At 43.5% G+C, this 22,629-nt stretch overlaps 1 protein-coding gene and 1 pseudogene across 3 annotated transcripts; one reads left to right on the plus strand and one right to left on the minus strand.

Moving 5' to 3' along the window:
- The first annotated feature begins 1,976 nt into the window (after nucleotides 1-1,976).
- TRIM58 (tripartite motif containing 58) lies at nucleotides 1,977-21,857 on the plus strand. Of its 2 annotated transcripts, XM_080672725.1 has the most exons (6): nucleotides 1,977-2,552; nucleotides 4,896-4,991; nucleotides 12,446-12,676; nucleotides 16,715-16,737; nucleotides 16,828-16,928; nucleotides 20,958-21,857. In XM_080672725.1, the coding sequence occupies exons 1-6, from the start codon at nucleotides 2,133-2,135 to the stop codon at nucleotides 21,545-21,547; spliced, it is 1,461 nt and encodes a 486-aa protein (XP_080528851.1). In that variant the 5' UTR covers nucleotides 1,977-2,132; the 3' UTR covers nucleotides 21,548-21,857. The 2 variants fall into 2 exon arrangements, with proteins under 2 accessions (XP_080528851.1, XP_080528850.1); XM_080672724.1 differs by having other exon boundaries at nucleotides 16,715-16,928; nucleotides 20,958-21,849.
- Nucleotides 13,276-13,904, minus strand: LOC308250283 (CDC42 small effector protein 1-like; annotated as a pseudogene). Its single transcript has one exon. The product of its transcript is annotated as a CDC42 small effector protein 1-like (transcript).
- Nucleotides 21,858-22,629: the final 772 nt, after the last annotated feature.

Here is a 22,629-nt window from a genome sequence, read left to right on the forward strand (position 1 = left end):
GGAGGGCAGTTAGGGGCAATCAGGCTGGCAGGGGAGCAGTTAGGCATCAATCAGGCTGGCAGGGGAGTGGTTAGGACAGGGGTGGGCAAACTTTTTGACTCGAGGGCCACAATGGGTTCTTAAACTGGACCGGAGGGCCGGAACAAAAGCATGGATGGAGTGTTTGTGTGAACTAATATAAATTCAAAGTAAAGGAGCGGAGGGGAGAGCAAGAGAACCCTCCGCTCTTTCAGCTCCGCGGGCCAGATAGAACAGCCGAATGGGCCGGATCCGGCCCGCGTGCCATAGTTTGCCCACGGCTGGGTTAGGAGGTGATTAGGCTGGCAGGCAGAAGCGGTTAGGGGCAATTAGGAAGGCAGGCAGGCAGGCGAGCTGTTGGGAGCCAGCAGTCCTGGATACAGCATTGGACCAAATAGAAGAAAAAAACATCCCCCTGTCCTCATGTAGCTTACATTCTGTCTCACTATTCTTTCAGTCCTTTTGCTACGTGTTCTCTCTCTCTCTCTTAGTTAAATATGCATATTACATGCCAGGACTTGTGTCAAATGTGTGATATCTATTAGCTCTTTGAATCCTGAGTGGCACTAGCACTGTCCTCACATGTTAGAGGAAGTGGGCATGGAAAGTTGACACAGCTCCCCTAAAGCCCCTCAGCTAGCAAGTCTCTAGCCCAGGGTCAGGGTACATTTTCTGTCATGGAGCCTTCTGTACCTCTGCTTTCTTTTCTAACATCAGGGTTAGCTCATACCTGTCTGTGTCTGTTCTCAAAGAATCTATCCATTTCATTATGCACATACTCTTTCAGCAGATGCTCTCAGACCTTTTAGATTCTGCTTGCTGCCAAAGCTCCAGGCCAAGTGTCACGGGAGCAGTGCCACAAGGACCTGAGTCATCTGGCCTGGCTTCTCCCTGGGACCTTATCTGCCGTCACTCACCCTCATCTGGCCGCACACCAGCCTGCCTGGGGCTGGAGTAACCGTAAATCCTGCGCCCTCCTCTGCAGCTCATCTGGACTCTGCCTTCTCACTTGCCACCGCCCCCTTCCCACCTGTGGTTTGCACTCGCTCTTCAGGTGCTAGCGCAGGGTTCCACCTGGCCCCAGAGGCTGGTTTCGAGTCCTCTGTTACAGTCTTGCAGCGCTGGCGAGTTTCCTTGTTCCAGTTATTAGGGCTCTTGAGAGCTGGGCCACATGTCTTTTGCTCACCTTGCATCTGGGAGCCCGGCTACCAGATTGGGTAGTTTGCTGCAGACATGCCTACTATCACTTCAAACTCAACAAAATGCAAGTTACATTTTGTTCAATGGCAGGTGTCTACCTTACAATGACCTAATGACCTCACCATACTCATCCTGGGTCAGGATCGCCCACATACTGTCTGTCAAATCATCTTCCTCCTTCCCTGTCTTTCTCAGTCCCCCCCATGTACACAGGAGCAGCAGCTCTGACAGCCTCTGCTTGATTGTCCTTCCAAGAACCTCTTGGCCTCCAGCGTTGTTACCTCTGAGGTCCGCTGCGCAGCAATGCTAACTCCCTGGCAAGCCTGCCGGATCCTCTCTGAGCCCAACCAGGTAATTATTCAAATGCTCTGAATGTTGCTGGTCTATAGACCTATCATCATCACACACGTCTATTCAGGCATCTATCTCCCCTTCAATTCATGTACTCATTAAAAAAAGAAATCATGAGCTAATTAACAGGAGATAGGTTGGAGTTTGGAAAAAAGATGTTAAGAAATCATTATGTATGTAAAGGCTGAGGAGGCTGTTGGGTGGTGCAGAACGTGGCAGAAAGAAGGCTCTCAGCCCTTCTCCGATTCACGGGAGGTGGAAACAGGAGCAGAGGAAAGCACACAGTCAGGGGCTCTCGTCAGACGCGTCCAGTTGCCAGGAGGCCTGGAGTGTGCATTTACCCGGTAGCCCAGGGCCTGTGCGCTGTCGCTTTTCACAGGGAGGGGCTCCTCTGGCCTCCTGAACGCAATCCTGCAGATAAAACGCGTGCTGTGCCCGCTGGTCCTCAGGCAGGGCCCCTCCCGAGAGTGCAGGCAGGACGGACAGAGATAGCGGGCGGCAGGGCCCCTCCGAGCGAGCGCGGACAGGAGGGAGACGGCACGGCCTGCGCGGGGCGGACGGGCATGGCCGCGGGGTCGGCAGGGCAGCGCCTGCGGGAGGAGGCGCGGTGCCCCGTGTGCCTGGACTTCCTGCAGGACCCGGTCAGCGTGGACTGCGGTCACAGCTTCTGCCTGCGCTGCATCTCCGAGTTCTGCGACAGGGCGGACGGCGAGCAGGGCGGCCTCTTCGCCTGCCCGCAGTGCCGCGGCCCCTTCCGGCGGGAGGGCTTCCGCCCCAACCGGCAGCTGGCCAGCCTGGTGGACGGCCTGCGGCAGCTGGGACCCGGCTCGAGCCCCGCGGGGCCGCAGTGCGCGCAGCACGGCCAGGAGCTCAGCCTCTTCTGCGAGGAGGACCAGGCGGCGCTGTGCTGGGCGTGCGACTCGGGCCCCGAGCACAGGGGCCACCGCACGGCGCCGCTGCAGGAGGCCGCCCAGCGCCACCAGGTGAGCGGTGCTCGCGGCGCACCTGCCGGAAGGCCAGGTCAGGAAGGGCCCTCGGACCCCGGCAGGCCCAGCGGAAGCGTCCAGGGACCTGCCCAGGGACATGGCCTGGCGCCAGCGCCTGCTCCCAAGGACTTCGTGTCTGCCCCAGCGCCACCTCCCCGCCCCTGGCACTCGGCCCCGCGCCCCCATCGCCCTTGCCCTCACTCCCCCCTCTCCCCAACCTCCGCACGGCCCTGGCATTCTCCCTGTGAGATGAGTCCCCCTCCCACAGCACGCACTCAGGTTGGGAAGGGGGTCCCTGCCTTTGCTCCATGGTACCCCCTCTGCGACCCTTGCTAAGGAGCACAGACGCACGCCGCGGTACAGGGTCTCTCGCCCACATAGCCCTCCCACGTCCTGTACTTTCCTCTGCTCCTTTCCGATGCTGGGAGTCTGGGCCCCACAGTTAGAGCTCTGGTGTCCACTTGCTGCTTGGTTACAGGTGTGCATTTTTATGGAAAACCTTCCTAAAAACTACCATTGGCACAACGCCTTCTTTTACATAGTGTTTACCTTGCCTTATCAACACTGTTACCAGCACAATCCTGGGGTTCGAGTATTAGTTAAATAGCGCCTGAATGGGCACAGGGCTCTACAATAGGAATCCAGGAGCTAAGGGCACAAGCAGGTCTTTATTCAACTCATATTCGGGGACTGAGGATGTGAGCACCTTAATGAAGAGGTGCCTCCTGTAGGAATACTTGCCCCCCCCCCCCAAAAAAGGGTCATCTGTGAAACTCTATACATAGAATTCTCCTTCCTAGTGCTCCTCAAAAGTTCCTGGACATAATCGGAACACATTTAAATTCCTGACATCAGGAACAGCTACTAGCAAAAGGAGATATTGACATGTTTATCTGAAATACCATCACGATGAAATGAATTAAAGTACAAACTTTCTTTTATTTTTAAAACATAGTTTTAAATAAAGATTTGGGGTGTTTATCCCCTCAACTTCCCTCTGGACTTACCTAGAAATACCTCTCTGAGTTTTCTTTTTGGTTTTGGTTGCCACCTACAAAACTCGGATGCCAGCTATTTTCCAACCAGACTTTTGCAGAATGTTTCTGACTTCTTTACATCCAGAAAGCACCGTACAGAGCATGGCTAGTGTAATATTCCAGAGAAGTTTTCTATATTTCAGTAGTCTTTCAATTAAGTGCCAAATAAACATCTTCTGAGCATCTTGGCCTATCAGTCTCAACTTGTTAGGGCTCCATGTTCTCTTTCTACAGTTGTCTTCTTCACCAGCCAAGATGCAGCAACACTAGCCTAGTCACTGTTGTCCCAAGCACACCAGGCCTTAGGCACCTCCTTGCTTTCGCTCACAATTTCTTCCACGGGAGGGAGCTTTTCTCCATCTACGTGTTTCTATTCCTTTCAAAAGCTAAAACGAATGCCATTTCGGTCGTGTTAAATCCTTCATTAATCCTACTGCGTTTTACCAGCATTACTTCATTATTATTATTTTTTAGAAATAACTGGTGTGTAGGACTTATTAATGACTTTGGCATGAGTTATGTTATGAGGCGTATTGAATGACTTTGGGTAGAGTTTTAAAATTTGTGTGTAGGTGTATCTTTGTGTGTGTTCTCTGCAAATAAAATAAGTGTTTACCTCTAGCAGGGGCTAGGGTTGAAAGGAGATTTAGTTTTCATTAAATTTTTTTCACTCCTTGTGAGATTTACAACATTCTCTATTTCTTTTTCATTGAATAAATACCAACTTATATGGTTTCTTGTTGCCTAATAATAATAAACACTTTTCTGATTCCAAAGTAGTTAATAATTTTTGGAAGATAACATGTACAGATTTAGGAATAACAGTATTGCTCAACAGGCACTAATAGGTAAGGTTTTTTAATCTATTGAATGTTTTTACTGATACTGCCTAGTTTTTATATATTCTTTAAAGCACATTTTACAAAATTGGTATCACATTACATAAAATATACTTATTTTAATTAACTTTATAATTTTGAGTATTTCTTGTTATTAAGCCCCTTATTTTAATTTTATCCTGTTAATGTAAAATACATTTTTCTTACCTCCTACTCTTAATATTTTGGTTAGTTGTGGTTTTACTATTTCAAATATGCCATAATGAACATACTTTTAGATACACCTTTGATTATGTCTCACGTTAACAAAGTGTATTTATATTTCATTTCGTTATAATGAGGTTGGACATATTGCTATGCTCACAAGGCCTGTTTTAGGTGATCTTTGTAGTGCCTGACACACCTCGTCGGGATAGATGCTGAATGAGGGCATCTTAATGGTCTCAGCATATCTTCCCAAACAGGTAAAGCTCCAGATGGCCCTGGAGCTTGTGAGGAAAGAGATGGAGGAGGCCTTGACTCAGGAGGCCAACGTGGGGAAGAAAACGGTCATTTGGAAGGTAGGAGAATATTGTGACTTCAGAAGGCTTGCATGTTTGAAGGATACACATTTGGGTCGTTAAAGTATTCTTCCCTGCTCCAGCGCGTTTGTTACAGCTGCGCCCTTCTTATCTATAACCCCCACCTGAATCATAAACAGTTTTGCTGATCTGGCTGTCACTGTATCTCACTGCTGCATCCCTGGAACGCCGAGCAGAGTCCAGTTCTACCACTACGAGGTTGAAGATTGCATTTGCTGGATGAATGAATAATAAACATTTCATAGCATATTTTTTTATATATATTTTATTGATTTTTTACAGAGAGGAAGGGAAAGGGATAGAGAGTTAGAAACATCGATGAGAGAGAAACATCGATCAGCTGCCTCTTGCACACCCCCTACTGGGGATGTGCCCGCAACCAAGGTACATGCCCTTGACTGGAATCGAACCTCGGACCCTTCAGTCTGCAGGCTCTTAGGATATCCTCTGAGCCAAACCGGTCAGGGCTCATAGCATTGATATAGCTGAAACACAGCTAGAGGAGATCCATCATACATACAGCAGGGTCATTTGAACTTTCAGCCTCCTTTTTACATTTGAGTTTTTTATTGTTGACACTATTGCAGATGTCCCCCATCACCCCCTTTGCCCCCCACCCCCGGCAGCCTCCACTCCTCCCCTCCCCCCCCCCCCCCCGTGTCCCCTTCCCTTGGCCTTCATCACACTATTGTCTGTGTCCATGGGCTATACATATATGGTATGTTCTTTAGCTAATCCCTTCACCTTCTTTATCCAGTGCACCCCAACCCCTCCCCTCTAACATTTGTCAGTCTGTTTAATGTATCCATGCTTCCGGTTCTATTTTGTTCGTCAGTTTATTTTGTTCATTAGATTTCACATACTAATATAAGTGAGATCATATGGTCTTTGACTTTCTATGATTGGCTTATTTCATTTAGCATAATACTTTCCAGGTTGAGCCATGCTTCTTTTTTACAGCTTTTTTTTATCCCCTCATCTGCTGATGGGAACTTGGGCCATTTCCAGATCTTGGCTATTGTAAATAATGCTGCCCTGAGCAGAGGTGCATACGTTCTTTCTGATGGGTGTGTTAGGATTCTTAGGATATTCCCAGAGGGGGGATCACTGGGTCAAATGGAAGTTGCATTTTAAATTTTTTGAGGAGACTCCATACTGTTTTCCACAGTCCATACTCCCACATACAGTGCCCTAGGGTTCCCTTTTCTCCACATCCTCACCAGCACTTGTTGTTTGTTGACATTGTAAAAGGTTTGAGGTGATACCTCACTGAAGTTTTTATTTGCATCTCTCTGATGATTAGTGATGTTGAGCATTTTTTTTCCATATGTCTATTTGCCATCTGTATGTCCTCTTTAGAGAAGTTTCTATTCAGATCCTTTGCTCATTTTTACTATAAAATTGGATTGTTTGTCTTCCAGTGTTGATTTGTGTAAGTTCTTTATATATTTTGGAGATTAACGCCTTATCAGATATATCATTGGCAAATATCTTCTCAAATACAGTGGGTTCTCTTTTCATTTTGTTGATGGTTTCTTTTACTGTGGGGAAGCTTTTTAGTTGTTTGTAGTCCCATTTGTTTATTTTTTCCTGAGGTTTCCTTATTCTCAGAGACAATATATTGCTGCGAGAGATGTCTGAGATTTGACCGCCTATGTTTTCTACTAGGATCTTATGGTTCATGACTTACATTGAAATCTTTTATCCATTTTGAGTTTATTCTGGTGTATGGTGTAAGTTAGTGGTCTAGTTCCTTCCTTCCTTCCTTCCTTCCTTCCTTCCTTCCTTCCTTCCTTCCTTCCTTCCTTCCTTCCTTCTTCCCTCCCCTCCCCTCCCTTCCCCTCCCCTCCCCTCCCCTCCCCTCCCCTCCCTTCTCTTTACCTTCCCTTCCCTTCTTTGCATGTACTTGTCCAATTTTCCCAACACCATTTATTGAAGAGACTGTCTTTAGTCCATTGTACGTCCTTACCTCCTTTGTCACATACTAAATGTGACGATTAAAGTATGGGTGTATTTCTGGGGTCTCTGTCCTGTTCCATTGATCTATATGCCTGTTCTTATGCCAGTACCAGGCTGTTTTGATTACAATGGCCTTGTAGCATAGTTTGCAATTTGGTATTGTGATACCTCCAACTTTCTTCTTCTTTCTCAAGATGACTGCAGCTATTCAGTGTCTTTTGGTTCCATATAGATTTTGGAATTTTTTTTTTTATCTTGAAATATGCCATTGATATTTTAATAGGAATTGAGTTGAACTTATATATTGCTTTGGGTAGTATGGCCTTTTTAATTATGTTAATTCTTCCAATCCATGAACATGGTATGCATCCACTTATTTGTATCTTGCTTAATTTCTTTCTTCACTGTTCTATAGTTTTCTGAGTACAGGTCTTTTATCTCCTTGGTTAAATTTATTCCTAGGTACCCTATTTTTTTGTGTTTGTTACGATAGTAGATGGGCTTGTTTTCTTAGTTTCTCTTCCTGATAGTTCATTATTGGTGTGTGTCTTTTGTTCTGAGGTGAGTTAGGGGTACCAGGGAAAGCACCTTGTAGATAGCATATAGTTGGGTCATGCTTTCTTATTCATTCAGCTATCTTGTGTCTTTTGGTTGGAACATTTAATCCATTTACATTTAAGGTTATTATTGATAGGTACTTATTTATTGCCATTTTTATTCTGTATGCCCATGTTCTTCTCGCTCTCTCTATTTCTTCTTTCTTATAATAGTCCCCTTAGCATTTCTTGCAATGCAGTGCTGGTTTGGTGATAATGTACTCCTTTAGACTTTTTTTTTTTTTGGTCTGGGAAGCTCTTTGTTTCATCTTCAATTGTGAATGATAGCCTTGCTGGATAGAGTAGTCTTGGTTTTAGATTCTTTCTCTTCATTACTTTAAATCAAGGGTCCTCAAACTACGGCCTGTGGGCCACATGCGGCCTGTCGAGGACATTTATCCGGCCCGCCGGGTGCCGCTGCCTGTCCTGCTTAGCAGCCGACTCATCCCAGGCCCGCAGTGCACATAGGAATTTGTTCATAGTGGTTTTTTTTAAACTATAGTCCGGCCCTCCAATGGTCTGAGGGACAGTGAACTGGCCCCATGTTTAAAAAGTTTGAGGACCCCTGCTTTAAATACTTCATGCCATTCCCTTCTAGCTTGTAGTGTTTCAGTTGAGAAATCAGCTATAGCCTTATGGGAGCTCTCTAGTAGGTAACTGACTCTCTCTCTCTCTTGTTGCCCTTAAAATTCATTGTCTTTAAAGTTCGCTATTTTAATTATGATGTGTCTTGCTGTGGGTCTCTTGTGTTCCTTTTTATTGGTCTCATTGTGCTTCCTGAACTTATGGGACTTTTTCCTCCTCCAGGTTAGGGAAATTTTCTGTCAGTATTTTATCAAACAAGTTCTCTAGCCCTTGCTCACTTTCTTCTTTCCTTGGTACCCCTATGATGTGGATTTTGCTGCAGTTTGTGTTGTCCCTCAGTTCCCTTAAACTGTCCTCTTGCTTTTTTAAGTATTTTTCTTTTTGCTGCTCTAATTGAATGATTTTTTTTTCTACCTTGATTTCTAATTCACTAATTCAATCCTCAGGTTCTTCTAACCTACTGTTAATTCCTTCCAGGCTACTCATTATTTCAGCTATGTCATTCTTCATTTCTGACTCTTTCCTATTCATAGTTTCTATGTCATTTTTCATACTGATGTTGTTCGCACTAAGTTTCTTGTAGTTCTCATTAAGTTCCTTGTAGTTCTCACTACGTTGTTTGAACATCCTTATAACCATTACTTTTAACTCTGTATCTGATAAATTGCTTGCCTCCATTTCATTTAGCCCTTTTTCTGGAGATTCCTCCTATTCTTTCATTTGTGGCCAGTGACTTTGTTTCCCTACTTGGTATGCTTCTTTGTATTGGATAAGACTGCTGTACCTCCCTGTCTTGGATGGATGGCCTTCTTGTCAGACACAGTGTAGTAGTCTCCTTGATCTTACGATGTGGGTGCTCTTGGAATGTCCCTTGTGTTGGTTATATGGGCCATACTGTTGCATTTGGGTCTTTAAAAAAATTTAAATCTTTATTATTGAAAAAATTACATATGTCCCCTTTATTCCCCAATAGACCCCTTCTAGCCTCCTGTCCCCCTGCCACAGGCCTTCCACACCCTATTGTCCGTGTCCATGGGTTATGCATATATATATGCATATAAGTTATTTGGTTGATCTTTTCTCATCCACCCTCCCTCCCCACCTTCCCTCAGAGATTCCGCACTCTGTTCCATGCTTCCGTGTCTCTGGATCCACTCCATTCATTAGTTTGTTTTGTTAATTAGATTCCACATATGAATGAAATCATGTGATACTTGTCTTTTTCTGACTGGCTTATTTCACTTAGCATAATACTCTCCAGGTCCCTCCATGCTGTCTCAAAGGGAAGAGATCCTATTTTATTTTGCTGCTGCATAGTATTCTATGGTATAAATGTACCATAGCTTTTTTATCCTCTCATCTACTGATGGGCACTTGGGCTGTTTCCAGATCTTAGTTATTGTAAATTGTGCTGCTATGAACATAGGGGTGCATACATTCTTTCTGATTGGTGTTTTGGGTTTCTTAGGATATATTCCTAGAAATGGGATCCCTGGGTCAGATGGAAGTTCCATATTTAACTTTTTGAGGAAATTCCATTCTGTTTTTCACAGTGCCTGTACCAATCTGCATTCCCACCAGCAGTGTACTAGGGTTCCCTTTTTCTCACATCCTTGCCAGCACTTGTCATTTGTTGATTTGTTGATGGTAGACATTCTGATAGGTGTGAAGTGATAACTCATTGTCATTTTAATTTACATCTCTCTGATGATCAGTATCTTTGAGCATTTTTTCACATGTCTCTTGGCCATCTTTATGTCTGCTTTGGAGAAGTGTCTGTTGCCGCAACCTTTGAGGCGGGGTTCAGGATCTGAAGGAGGGGCCGATGCACAAATGAAAATGCTATACAAGAAATATGAATTTAGAAGGCATGGGGGGTCAGGTGGAGACCTCTCTCTTGAAGAGGTACCCCAACTTCTGGCTGGTCCGCTTTTTATTTACTTGAATACACATTTACCCTCTAGCAATGAGTACAGGCAGATCAAAGGTAAAGTTTGGTAAACAGCTATGGATTATCAGGTTAGGAAATTGCCTTGAGCCATTGAGCCCACAGCAGGGCAGTATTGTGCTGATTTTCAGCCCTGCTAAATATCAAAGTCCATTGGCCTTCCAAAGGGTCTTTTTGCATTAATATGCTAACTACTGTTTGCTTTAGCCTCCAGTAGACTATTTAGGTCCTTTGCCCATTTTTTAATTGGATTGTTTGTTTTGTTAAGTTGTATGGCTTCCCCATATATTTTGGAGATTAACCCTTTATCAGATGGTATCATTGCCAAATATGTTCTGCCATACAGTGGGCTCCCTTTTCATTTTGTTGATGGTTTCTTTTGCTGTTCAGCAGCTTTTTATTTTGATATAGTCCCATTTGTTTGTTTTCTCCTTAGTTTCCTTTGCCCTAGGACAGTGGTCGGCAAACTCATTAGTCAACAGAGCCAAATATCAACAGTACAAAGATTGAAATTTCTTTTGAGAGCCAAATTTTTTAAACTTATTCTTCTACCGCCACTTCTTCAAAATAGACTCATCCAGGCCATGGTATTTTGTGGAAGAGCCACACTCAAGGGGCCAAAGAGACGCATGTAGCTCGCAAGCCACAGTTTGCTGACCACTGCCCTACGAGATATATTCGTAAACATTGTTATGAGAGATGTTTGAGATTTTGCTGCCTATGGTTTCTTCTAGGATGGTTTCACAACTTACATTTAAGTCTTTTATCCATTTTGAGTTTATTTTTGTGTATGATGTTAAGATGGTGGTCAAGTTTCATTTCTTTGCATGTACCTGTCTAATTTTCCCAATACCATTTATTGAAGAAACTGTCTTGACTCCATTGTATGTTCTTGCCTTCTTTGTCAAATATTAATTGAGCTTAATGGCTTGGGTTGATTTCTGGGATCTCTATTCTGTTCCATTGATCTATATGCCTGTTCTTGTGCCAGTACCAGGCTGTTTTGAGTAGAGTAGCTTTATAGTATAACTTGATATCTGATAATTTGTTATTTTCAATCCTGAACTGACTGCAGACTTACAAAATTAGAAACTCCATATCAAGATCTTGGTCCTGCATTTAAAAAAATATACACTGGTTATTCTAAAGTAGAGATGATGCTAAGATTCCTGTTCTAAGCCAAGTAAATTTGCATGATCTTTATTATTGAGAATATACCCATGTGAGCCAAATGCAACAAGCACAGGTTTGATAAGATGAACTGTAAATTCTACAAAACCCTTTTCCTTCCTATGTTTGTAGACATAATTGTAGTACTGAAAATGATAATATGAGGGGAAGATGCATTGCAGCTGAACCCCTTCTCACCACACCATCCCTCATGCTCCACTCCTCATAGCATCCAGCATCTGGAGCAATTGCTTGAGTTGTACTTCCAGATCAGATTATCAAATTCAGAGTTGGTTCATTTAACTAGGTGAGTATTATATGAACCTAGTCATTTACAAAGAGGTATATGGAAATAGAGATGGGAAATTGGAGAGAGGAGTTGAATTCTATGGGAGTTGAGGAAAACTATTATTAATTTTTTAAAGATGATATTTTATGCTCTTTAAACAAACCAAGATGTGATCATGTTTAAATATGGACCAGAGAATGTAAAATGTGGAGAGACTGTGGGAGAATTATTTGCCTGTTGCACTCAGTTTAGATATAATGCTGCTGTATCAAATATGTTTCTTAGGTCTATTAAAAAATGAAGGCGGTGAGATTTGAGTAGAAATCAAAATCCCTGAGGTTAAGTCTGCAGTCAGTGGCCTGAGGACTGCTTAGCTCTTTCTGGACTCTGCAGAGAGCGCTGGCCCCAGGGTTCCAGATGTGGAACTGAGAAGATAATCCAGGTTCTCTAATCTCTAAGCCTTTCCTTGTTCACATCTATAAACCCAGGTCTCTGATCTCTTTTCATGATCCCGCTGTTTCTGCGCATGGCTCCTTCTAGTGATCCCTCTAATAGTAAATTTCAACTGGTCTGTTAGTGCGTTTCCTCGATAATTTAATATCCATTTAATTCTAATACCCGTACTCCTCTTTCCCCACATTTTGTATCCCTTGCTGAAACTGGAATATAAAAGTGCATTGTCCCCAAGACATAAGCCATGCCTTCCTTAAACTCGCAGCTTGAAAGCTCCATCAAGTCAGGTGTCATGCGTGTTTTAAAATTAGCCAGTGCGTGCCCAGAGTGGGGGAGCTGCGCTCACACAGGCCTTTCCCAGCCTCACTGCCTCAGGAAGGCAGCACCAGGCGCTGTGCCCCGCCCTGGTGATGGAAGTCACCTCTTCTTGCAGGAGAAAGTGGAAACGCAGAGGCAACGCTTCAGGCTGGAGTTCGAGAAGTACCGTGGCTTCCTGGCCCAGGAGGAGCAGCTGCAGCTGCGGCGGCTGGAGCAGGAGGAGCGCGCCACGCTGCAGAGACTGCGCGAAGGCCAGCGGCAGCTGGCGCAGCGCGGCAGGGCCCTGAGGGAGCTGGCGCAAGAGCTGGAGGACCGCTGCCGGCTCCCGGCCTTGGATCTGCTAGAGGTGAGGTCCCAGAGGGCTGCAGCGCTCACAGCCCCGCGGAAAGGACACCCTAGAGCTCACCAGAAGCGCATGAGAACCAGGGGATCCTCCAAGAATCTTATAAAATAGTTCACATCGAAGAGAAAAACCTAAATATTTTTTTAAAATTAATTTTATCACTTATGTAACATTAAACAGAAGAAGGACAGCATACACTATGTTGGCCTAAAACACTTCTTTTGTTTTGTTTTTAATTTACTTTTTAATTAATTTTTAAAAAGGAAAGATACTGGGGAGCTAGCAATGCTACAGAAACAGGGTTAGAGGCCTAACTAGAGAAAGACGCTGGTATTGGCAGAGAGATATTGAAGAGCTGTGAGCTTAAGGTCTGAGATTTAAAGAGAGTAGACTAGGCAGTGGTCCCCTCCCAGGCCCTGCTTGAGGTCTGCTTCAGTTCATTCCAGAAGGAAGGAGAAGGGCAGAGAGGTAGGGAGCTTCTTAGCAAAGCCAGCTTCAGCTTGGTAACCTCACCCACCTGCCACTTAAGGAGTTCCAGGTTAATAGTTTAAAAACAGGTGGCACCCAGACTGTCATTCAGGAGAAGGGAACTCATTCCTGGTTTCCAGAAACTCCTATTTCAGATCTGAGAGTGTCCAGGGCTTCAGCTGAGCTCCTCCGGCCAACCAGTAGTTACTTGGTCAGTCCTGCTGCCTTGACCCCATCTCCAGGAGGGGCTACAGTCTGAGGAAGTAGAGGGAGTCCAGCCCCCAAGTCTTTTGAGGCACTATCAGGCTGATAAGGAAAAAGGGGGCCTTGAGGACACTGGTTCTCGCAGGATCTGGTGGAGGCAGCATCCCTTCTGGGCTGGGCACAGAGTGGAGACTTCAGACAGCAAAAACATTCCTGTCGGAGCTACAAGCCCCTAGAATTGCTCCATGGCCTGTCTCGGTTTCCCTTGGATCTCATCTGCTCCTGAACAGCACCTGTCATGGCAAGTCATCTCTGGCCCCCATCTCCCCAGAGCCAATGTGAGTCAGGTGGACGAAATTCATTCGTTCCCCAATCATGGTCCGATTGATCCATCTCCTCTTCTTCTTTGGCTGGGGTTTCTCTACCACACAGCAGCCCAGTTTGTGCCAAAATTTACTCATGTTCCCTGATGGTTCCAGTTTCACTCTGCTGCCAGAGGCCCCAGAGGGCTCTTGCTCTGGTGCCTTGCACCCACTCCTCACTCCCTGCAGGTGTCACAACAACCTGGGTTCACTCAGCAAGTCGGGGCTAGAGAAAGGAGAGTCCTCAGAACCTTAGCTGAGCAGTAAAGGCCAGTGTCTCAGACCCTGAGAAACCAGCAGGGCCAGGGAGTGAGGTGGGCAGGCAGGCACACGGTTCTCTTCCTCAGGCTTGGAACCCTGCTCTGCTCCGGCATCGAGGTGCCTGGCTAGAGCTTGTTGGGGGTCTCCCGCTCTGTGCCCGCCAGTGTGGGGTCCCGGACTCGCTCCTCGGTGCGGTGGGGAGCCGAGGGCCTAAAACACTTCTTAAAACCTCACAATCTGCCCTAACTGGTTTGGCTCAGTGGATAGAGTATCGGCCTGCGGACTGAAAGGTCCCAGGTTCGATCCCGGTCAGGGACATGTACCTTGGTTGCAGGCACATCCCCAGTAGGAGGTGTGCAGGAGGCAGCTGATCAATGTTTCTCTCTCATCGATGTTTCTAACTCTCTATCCCTCTCCCTTCCTCTCTGTAAAAAATCAATAAAATATATTAAAGCAAACAACAAAAAAACACAACTGACAATCTGTCAATGACTATATTGCTGTATTCAGTGATGGCCAATTCAGAAAGTCTTTGGTAACCTGTCTCGGGCATTAGCCAAGCATATAAATCAATTTTAAGTTGTCCAGATTGGGATTTTCACATTAAAATTTAAGGCCAACAGCTGCATCGCATGCCCGTTCCAGGACCAGTGCAAGTGCAGAGCTTGGTGCAGTTTGCTCAGATGCTGTGTGGTATTGAGACGGACATGTTCACTTTATCTTCCATGAAAGCGTTAATCCTGGGTAATCGGAAATGCTGTCCTGGATGCATGCATGTCATCTGATTGAACCACTGTGATAGAAGGTTCCCAGGCAGACTTTATTCTCTGAGCCCCATTGACTTACTCAGAGGTTTCTAAACTAAGTGATTCATATCCTCATACAAGGATGGTGACTTAGCACAGTGGAGGTCGTTAAATGAAGAATTTACAAAGCATTTATATTTAATTTTATCCATTTTGTCTTTCAAATATCTCTATGTAAAAATTATTGTTGTTTATTGTTATTGTTGCTATACCTATTTCCTTGTGAGCAAACTGAAGGTCAGAAAGGATTTTTTAATTTAAATTTTAAACAGTAGGTAAACACAAGAACGTCAGCATTTTTTAAAAATCCTCACCTGAGGATATTTTTTTATTGCTGTGTGTGAGAGAGAAAGAGAGGAGAGAGGAGAGAGGAGAGAGGAGAGAGGAGAGAGAGAGAGAGAGAGAGAGAGAGAGAGAGAGAGAGAGAGAAAACAAAACATCGATGTGAGAGAGTTGCTTCCCCTACAGCCCAAGCAGGGATCAAACCTGCAACCCGGATAGGTGCCCTGACTGGGAATTGAACCTGCCGCCTTTCAGTGTACAGGACAACACTCAACCACCTGAGCCACACCAGCCAGGGCAGAACTGTAGCATTTTATTTTTTATTTTTATTTTTTTCTATATATTTTATTGATTTTTTACAGAGAGGAAGTGAGAGGGATAGAGCAGTGGTCGGCAAACTGCGGCTCGCGAGCCACATGCGGCTCTTTGGCAACTTGAGTGTGGCTCTTCCACAAAATACCATGGCCTGGGCGAGTCTATTTTGAAGAAGTGGCGGTAGAAGAAGTTTAAGTTTAAAAAATTTGGCTCTCAAAAGAAATTTCAATCATTGTACTGTTGATATTTGGTTCTGTTGACTATTCAGTTTGCCGACCGCTGGATAGAGAGTTAGAAACATCGATGAGAGAGAAACATCGATCAGCTGCCACCTGCACAACCCCCACTGGGGATGTGCCTGCAACCAAGGTACATGCCCTTGACCGGAATCGAACCTGGGACCCCTTCAGTCCACAGGTAGACGCTCCATCCACTGAGCCAAACTGGTCAGGGCAGAACTGTAGCATTTTAAATAACATTCATTGTCTTATCATATCTCAAAATACAACTTATTTAAAATGAGCTTTCATTAGCACCAAATAAATGTTAAAATGATTTATAATACAAATCTTAAGAGGATGTATTCAAATAATTTTTTATTTTCATCCTCACCTTTCCCTTTTCCCCCCAGCATCAGTAAACTACATCCAATGGTCAAGAACAAGGTCTGCCATAAATATAAACTCTATCATTTCCTACTTATAAAAATTAATCTGATAGGTGAACATTTTTAGAGGGAGAGGAGAAATGTATGCAGTTGATTTATTTAATAATGTACTTGGCGATAAAATGGTGTCTTTATCCACTTAGGGAACCTGTTCACATAAGAGTCCATTGAAATGAGGAATTTGGGGTTTTCTTTCAGAGACATTGAGAGTAACGTTTCATGTCTGTACCTTTCACTTTCTCAAACACATTCTGCAGATATTTAAGATGTTTTTTATTAACAACTTTAATGTTGACTTTATTGCGGGTGTTCTCCTTCCCCCCTTTCCCACATACATTTGTGGCAGGATGTAACTCTTTATTAAAATATCCAAATGTCAGAGTTATCAATTTGGAAAATAGTTAAATTGATAGATATCATAGGAATTAACTTAAACTTTGTATATTCTATTCTCATAGAGGGAAACTGATTATATTATTTGAAATTCATGAGAAAACTCAACAACAGCCTATTTTTGTTTTTTATTAAGAGAGAGTCATGTCTTCTATACTTTATCTTAGTAATAGTTAGTGATTTCCAATAGTTCCTAAAGAGATGTTCATGGTTTGTCCCCATTTTGTCAGAAGCAGTTCTGATATCGAACTCACACTTGCTTGTATTTCTCTTTTATTTCCAGGGGGTGAGAGGAACCTTGAGCCGGTATGTTTACTTTCTGAAGCAGAGCATGGGTTGGGAGGTGCCAAGGAGGTTGGTGGATGTTGAAAACTGTGGGTTCTGTGCTCTTCTCAGAAGTAAGAGTGTCACACAGCTGGAACCGGAGACCATCCCCCTGGAGCTGAAGACCATGTGTCGAATCCCTGGGATGAGAGAAATGTTGAGGAAATTCCAAGGTGGGTTGCACCTTAGAGCTTGGAGGACAGTGGTGTTTGGGGTCTGGCTGCTTACTAGAGCAGTCAGGGACAGTAACAAGCAGAACCCAAAGTTTCGTGACTAAAGTCAGCACAGGTTTATTTTGAGGTCATGTTATTGGTTTATTACTGGACTGTGGAGGGTTTGGTTTCACATCATCTTGTTCTGGAGCCCTTGCAGACAGAGCCCACCTCCTTCATATTGCTGGTAGCCATGGGGAGGGCGAGGTTATGGTGAACCAGGCACTGCTCCTGAAGGTACACATGCTGAGGTGGTGCACATGGCTTCCCCGATGATGTTATTAATGAAAATGTGTCCCATGGCAATGCCAGACTGTAAGGGGATGGGAGACAGCACCGTGCCCAGAGGCAAGAGGATGGGGATGTGGATGAACAGTCTTGATGCCAATATAAGCTGATTTGGTTAGAATAGTGGGCTCAAGTAGCTGTGACAGGAGTAACATTAGTTCTAATAAATCTGCATTTTCTTGTTTATAAAATGCTAAAACAGTATAATTTGAAGGACTAGATGAAACATATTTGAAAACAGAAAAAAAAAACACATCAATATAAAAGCATTGCAGCGTATCCTGTATAATAAAAACTTAATATGCTAAGTGTCCGGTCGTCCGGTCATCCATTCAACCAATCAAAGTGTAATATGCTGATGATATGCTAAGGCTTCTCAACTGCTCACTATGATGTGCACTGACCACCAGGGAGCAGACAATCGACCAGTCGACCACTCGCTATGATGTGCATTGACCACCAGGGGCCAGCCAGTCGACTGGTCGACCAGTCGCTATGACGTGCACTGACCACCAGGGGGCAGATGCTCCAACTGGTACATTAGCTTGCTGCTGGGGTCCAGCCAATCGGAACTGAGCCAGATGGGCCGGACATGCCCTGGAGCCCTCCTGCAGTCACTCCCCAACTGGCCAACCTCCCACATCCCTTCCTGGTCCTGATCATGCACCGGTGGGATCCCTCAGCCTGGCCTGCGCCCTCTTGCAATCCAGGGCCCCTCGGGTGATATCAGAGAGCCGGTTTCTGCCCAATCCCACTCAACACAGGAGCTGCCCCCTGGTGGTTAGTGCGCTCTCAGCCAGAAGCCATCAGTCGGATATCCCCTGAGGGCTCCCGGACTGCAAGAGGGCACAGGCTGGGCTGAGGAACACCCCCACCTCAGTGCAAGGATTTTGTGCACCGAACCTCTAGTCAAATAATAAGTTTGGCTTATTTTATTATCTGTCAACTTGATGTGTTGCTTAAATTAGAGAATTAATAAAGTAAAAAATATTTAGTCAATTATTTTTAGGTAAGAATAACTGTAGTGTCATAAATTAGTTGGTTTGGCCTGATTATGTTATTATTTACAACAATAGAGATTCAATTTTTATTTTTTAAAAATCCTCACCCAAGTGAGGATATTTTTTCCATTGACTTTTAGAAAGTGGAAGAGAGGGAGAGGGAGAGAGAGAGAGAAAGGAGAGAGAAAAACATTGATGTGAAAGAGACACATTGATTGGTTGCCTCCTGCTCACACCCTGACTGGGGCTGGGGATTGAACCAGCAACCGTGTAACTGGGGTATGTGCCCTTGAACCCAAGACATGTTGGTCTGAGGGCTGGCACCCTAACCACTGGCCAGGGCCAGATTCAATTTTTTAATTTTTTTAAGAAATACAACTTATACCAATAATAAAAATGCATTATGACTATATAGTGGTTTCACTACTTAATGGGAAACAGCCTTGTCCCATAGTGATCGCTGGGGAGGAGGTGGGGTGGGGAGAGATAGAGGAGGGTATAGGGGAGATAAATGGTGATGGACTGAGATTTGACTTGGGGTGGTGAACACACAATATAGTGTACAGATGATGTGTTGTAGAATTGTTGCACCTGAAGCCTGTATAATTTTGTTAACCAGTGTCACCCAATATATTCAATAAAGAGGGAAAAAAAAGGCATAGATATTACTGGATCATAGGAAATAGAACATATTATTAAATGAAGGAAGAAGACTATAAAAATATAAAATCATATAAAATTAATTCCATTTATGCAAAATACATATACATAGAAATATAATAATGCTTATCTATGAGAGATGGGATTTATTGTGATTTTTACTTTATTCTTTATATTTTTAATATTATTTGAAATTTTTATAATAAAAAATGAAGCTAAGTTATACTCCAAACCCGCCACCCTCCCAACAACCGCAATCCCCTCTTTAGCAGTGACGTTCAATGATTTAACCCATGTTCTGATAGGCAGATTTATATATATCAACTGCATAAATTCTTACAATCATCATACTCTCAGAATTTATGTCCTCATATTCCCAATGCTATTTACGGACTGAAGTGATCAATTAATCAGTTCAACAAATATGCCAGCCACTTTTCTAAGCATTGAAATATGTCAGTGAACAACAAAAATGCTACAAATCCCAGCTTCATGTTGCTAATATTACTTAAATTTTTCAATATACAGGAAATGTTAAAAGATGATACAGAATATTGAAAACAAGGAGAAAGTAAGGGTGACCAGAAGTTCTGGGGGTAGGGCATCTACTTTTGAATTTTGTGATGGAGGAAGGCCTGACCCAGTAGGGAATAACTCGGCTAACATCTGATCTAGAGGCGAGCCTTCCAGAGAAGGAAATATGATAGATGTCTTTTAGGACCTGTGAGGAGGCCTGTACTGCGGTGGCAGAGTCAGGAGGACAGTAATTAGACCTCTGATCTAGATGCTTTACCTCTAAGTCAACTAAAGAATCAGTGAACAATTGTAAGCGGGTGAATAACATGATTGGGTTAATCAGGTGTGAGTATTAACAAAACATCACTATAGTGACTTAGAGACAAATAAGAATAGCAATCATAGTAGTAATGTTTGTATTGTGATATTAAAAATAAAACTATATTAATGAAATTCACTATTTTTTATTATTTATAAAGAGAAAGCACTGAATATTTTACATTCTTACTTCTTCACACAGATTTCATATGTAGATTTACTTATTGTGTTTACAAGTGAAATTTCACATCAATCTCATTGGGACATCCCAGTGTCAGTATTTGTGTTCTGTTGCTGCCCCAGACTTACTAGTAGTTACTTAAAACCACATGCATTTATTAGCTCAAGGTTCTGCAGACAAGACTTCCAGATGGGGTGAGCTGGCTTCTCTGCTTAGGGTTTCACAAGATCAAAATCAAGTTGTTGGCCAGGCTAGGCTTCTGTGAAAGATCTGGGGAAGAATCACTTCCAGCCTTACTTAGGTTCTTAGCATAATGCATTTCCAGGCAGTTGTAGGGCTCAGATCCCCATTTCCTTGCTGACTGTCAGTTGGAGGTCAACTGCCTTTCTTCTCATGGGGTGCCCCCTCTATCTTCAAAGCCAGCAATGACAGATCAAATTCAAATATCTCTGCCTTTTTCTGGCATGAGCCCAATATCCAGAGCAACCTCTCTGATTTTTTTTAAAAGGTTGATGTGATTATATTAGAGCCACCCAGATCATCTCCCTCTTGAGTATCACCAGAGTATGAAGGTCACGGGTTCTACCTCAGAATTCCACCTAACATAGCTTTGAAAGTGGTGGTTTTTATATTAATGAAATTTTCTTAGAGTTTATTAGAAGAAATTTTATATATTCCAAGTAGTTTTTAAATTTTATTTTAAATTCAAAAAGATATTCCGAAGAGCACCCAAGTGCTTTGGGTGTAGAGAAAAGGATGCTAAGTGGTTATGCACTTGTTTTGTTACAGCATCAGTGGTTATGTTTTCAATGGGGCAATAATAAGCCCTGGATTCAGAGTACAGGGGAACACACTCAAATGTAATGAAGAAAATTCTCAGCGACCTGCAAGATGATTTACTGTGCTTTCTCTAGCAGTTGTTAGAGAATGAGGAATGGTGTGATTATTCTCTTCAATATAATGGATTCCTATGTGTTCACTAGCCTTTTCCATCCTTTTACATGTCCCACAAAATTTTTTCCACAGTTGATGTAAAGTTGGACCCGGCCACAGCGCATCCTAGCCTCCTCTTGACCGCTGACCTGCGCAGTGTGCAGGACGGAGAACTGTGGAGGGATGTCCCCAACAACCCTGAGCGATTTGACACATGGCCCTGTATCCTGGGTTTGCAGAACTTCTCATCAGGAAGGCATTACTGGGAAGTCATGGTGGGAGAAAGAGCAGAGTGGGGGTTAGGAGTCTCTCAAGACACAGTGCCAAGAAAGGGGGAAACTACACCATCTCCTGAGAACGGAGTGTGGGCCATGTGGCTGCTGAAAGAGAACGAGTACATGGTCCTTGCCTCCCCATCGGTGCCTCTCCTCCACCTAGAACGGCCTCGTCGCATTGGGATTTTCTTGGACTATGAAGCAGGTGAAATCTCCTTTTATGACATCTCAAACGGGTCTTATATCTACACATTCAGCCAGCTGTTCAATGGTGTTCTCCGACCTTACTTTTTCATCTGTGACACAACTCCTCTTGTCCTGCCACCTATGACAGAAGCAGAGTCAGGAAATAGTGCATCCAGCAGTCATCCTAACCCTGCTTCTAACGTTAGAGATGACCATTCCTAAAATTCTGTCTGGAGATACACTTCAAAGTGGAGCAGTTTCCTGGAGCAGAGTGGAGGATATACAAATGCGAGGCCTGAACAAATGTCCCCATTTTAGGACAGCACTTCAGTCATTGCTGCTATGGAAAATTTCCCACAGGGACAAAAGACAAAGTATGAACTATTTGCATTTGGAAGATATTGTGAAATTGAAATATAATAATATTAGAAATGGAATATTCCCATCACTTTTTATCAAGATGGCTCCACATGCTTTCTTGATGGCTCTTTTAAAATGAATTTTGTATTAAATATATTTACATATTCATTATAATTACTCATTTCTTTCAACTCATATCTTCCATGTATTAACAATTAGAAATGGCAGTTCTTTTTCAACAGTTTTTTTTTTTTCAATTACCATTGACATATGATGTATTAGTTTCAGGTGTACACCCTGGTGATTAGACATTATGTAACTTACTGAGTGGTCATCCTGATAAATCTCATACCCATCTGAAACCATAAATAGTTATTAGAATATTATTGACTATATTCCCTATGCTGTTCTTTACGTCCCCATGACTATTCTATAACAATGAATTTGTACTTTCCCATCCCCTCACCTTTTTCAACCATCCCCTTGACCCCCTTCAGCATCGGGCAACTGTCAAAATGTTCTCTGTATCTATGAGTCTGTTTCTGTTCTGCTTGTTTATTTATTTTGTTTTTTATTTTTATTTTTTATTTTTTTTTAAAATATATTTTATTGATTTTTTACAGAGAGGAAGAGAGAGGGATAGAAAGTTAGAAACATCGATGAGAGAGAGACATCGATCAGCTGCCTCCTGCACGCCCCCTACTGGGGATGTGCCCGCAACCCAGGTACATGCCCTTGACCAGAATCGAACCTGGGACCCTTCAGTCTGCAGGCCGACGCTCTATCCACTGAGCCAAACCGGTTAGGGCTATTTATTTCGTTTTTTAGGTTAAATTGTTAATAGATATGTATTTATTGGCATTTTATTATTCATATATTTTATCTTTATCTTTTTTTTTTTTAAATATTTTATTGCTTTTTTTACAGAGAGGAAGGGAGAGGGA

Source organism: Plecotus auritus, assembly GCF_963455305.1.
Source record: "Plecotus auritus genome assembly, chromosome: 6".
Taxonomy (NCBI): Eukaryota; Metazoa; Chordata; class Mammalia; order Chiroptera; family Vespertilionidae; genus Plecotus; species Plecotus auritus.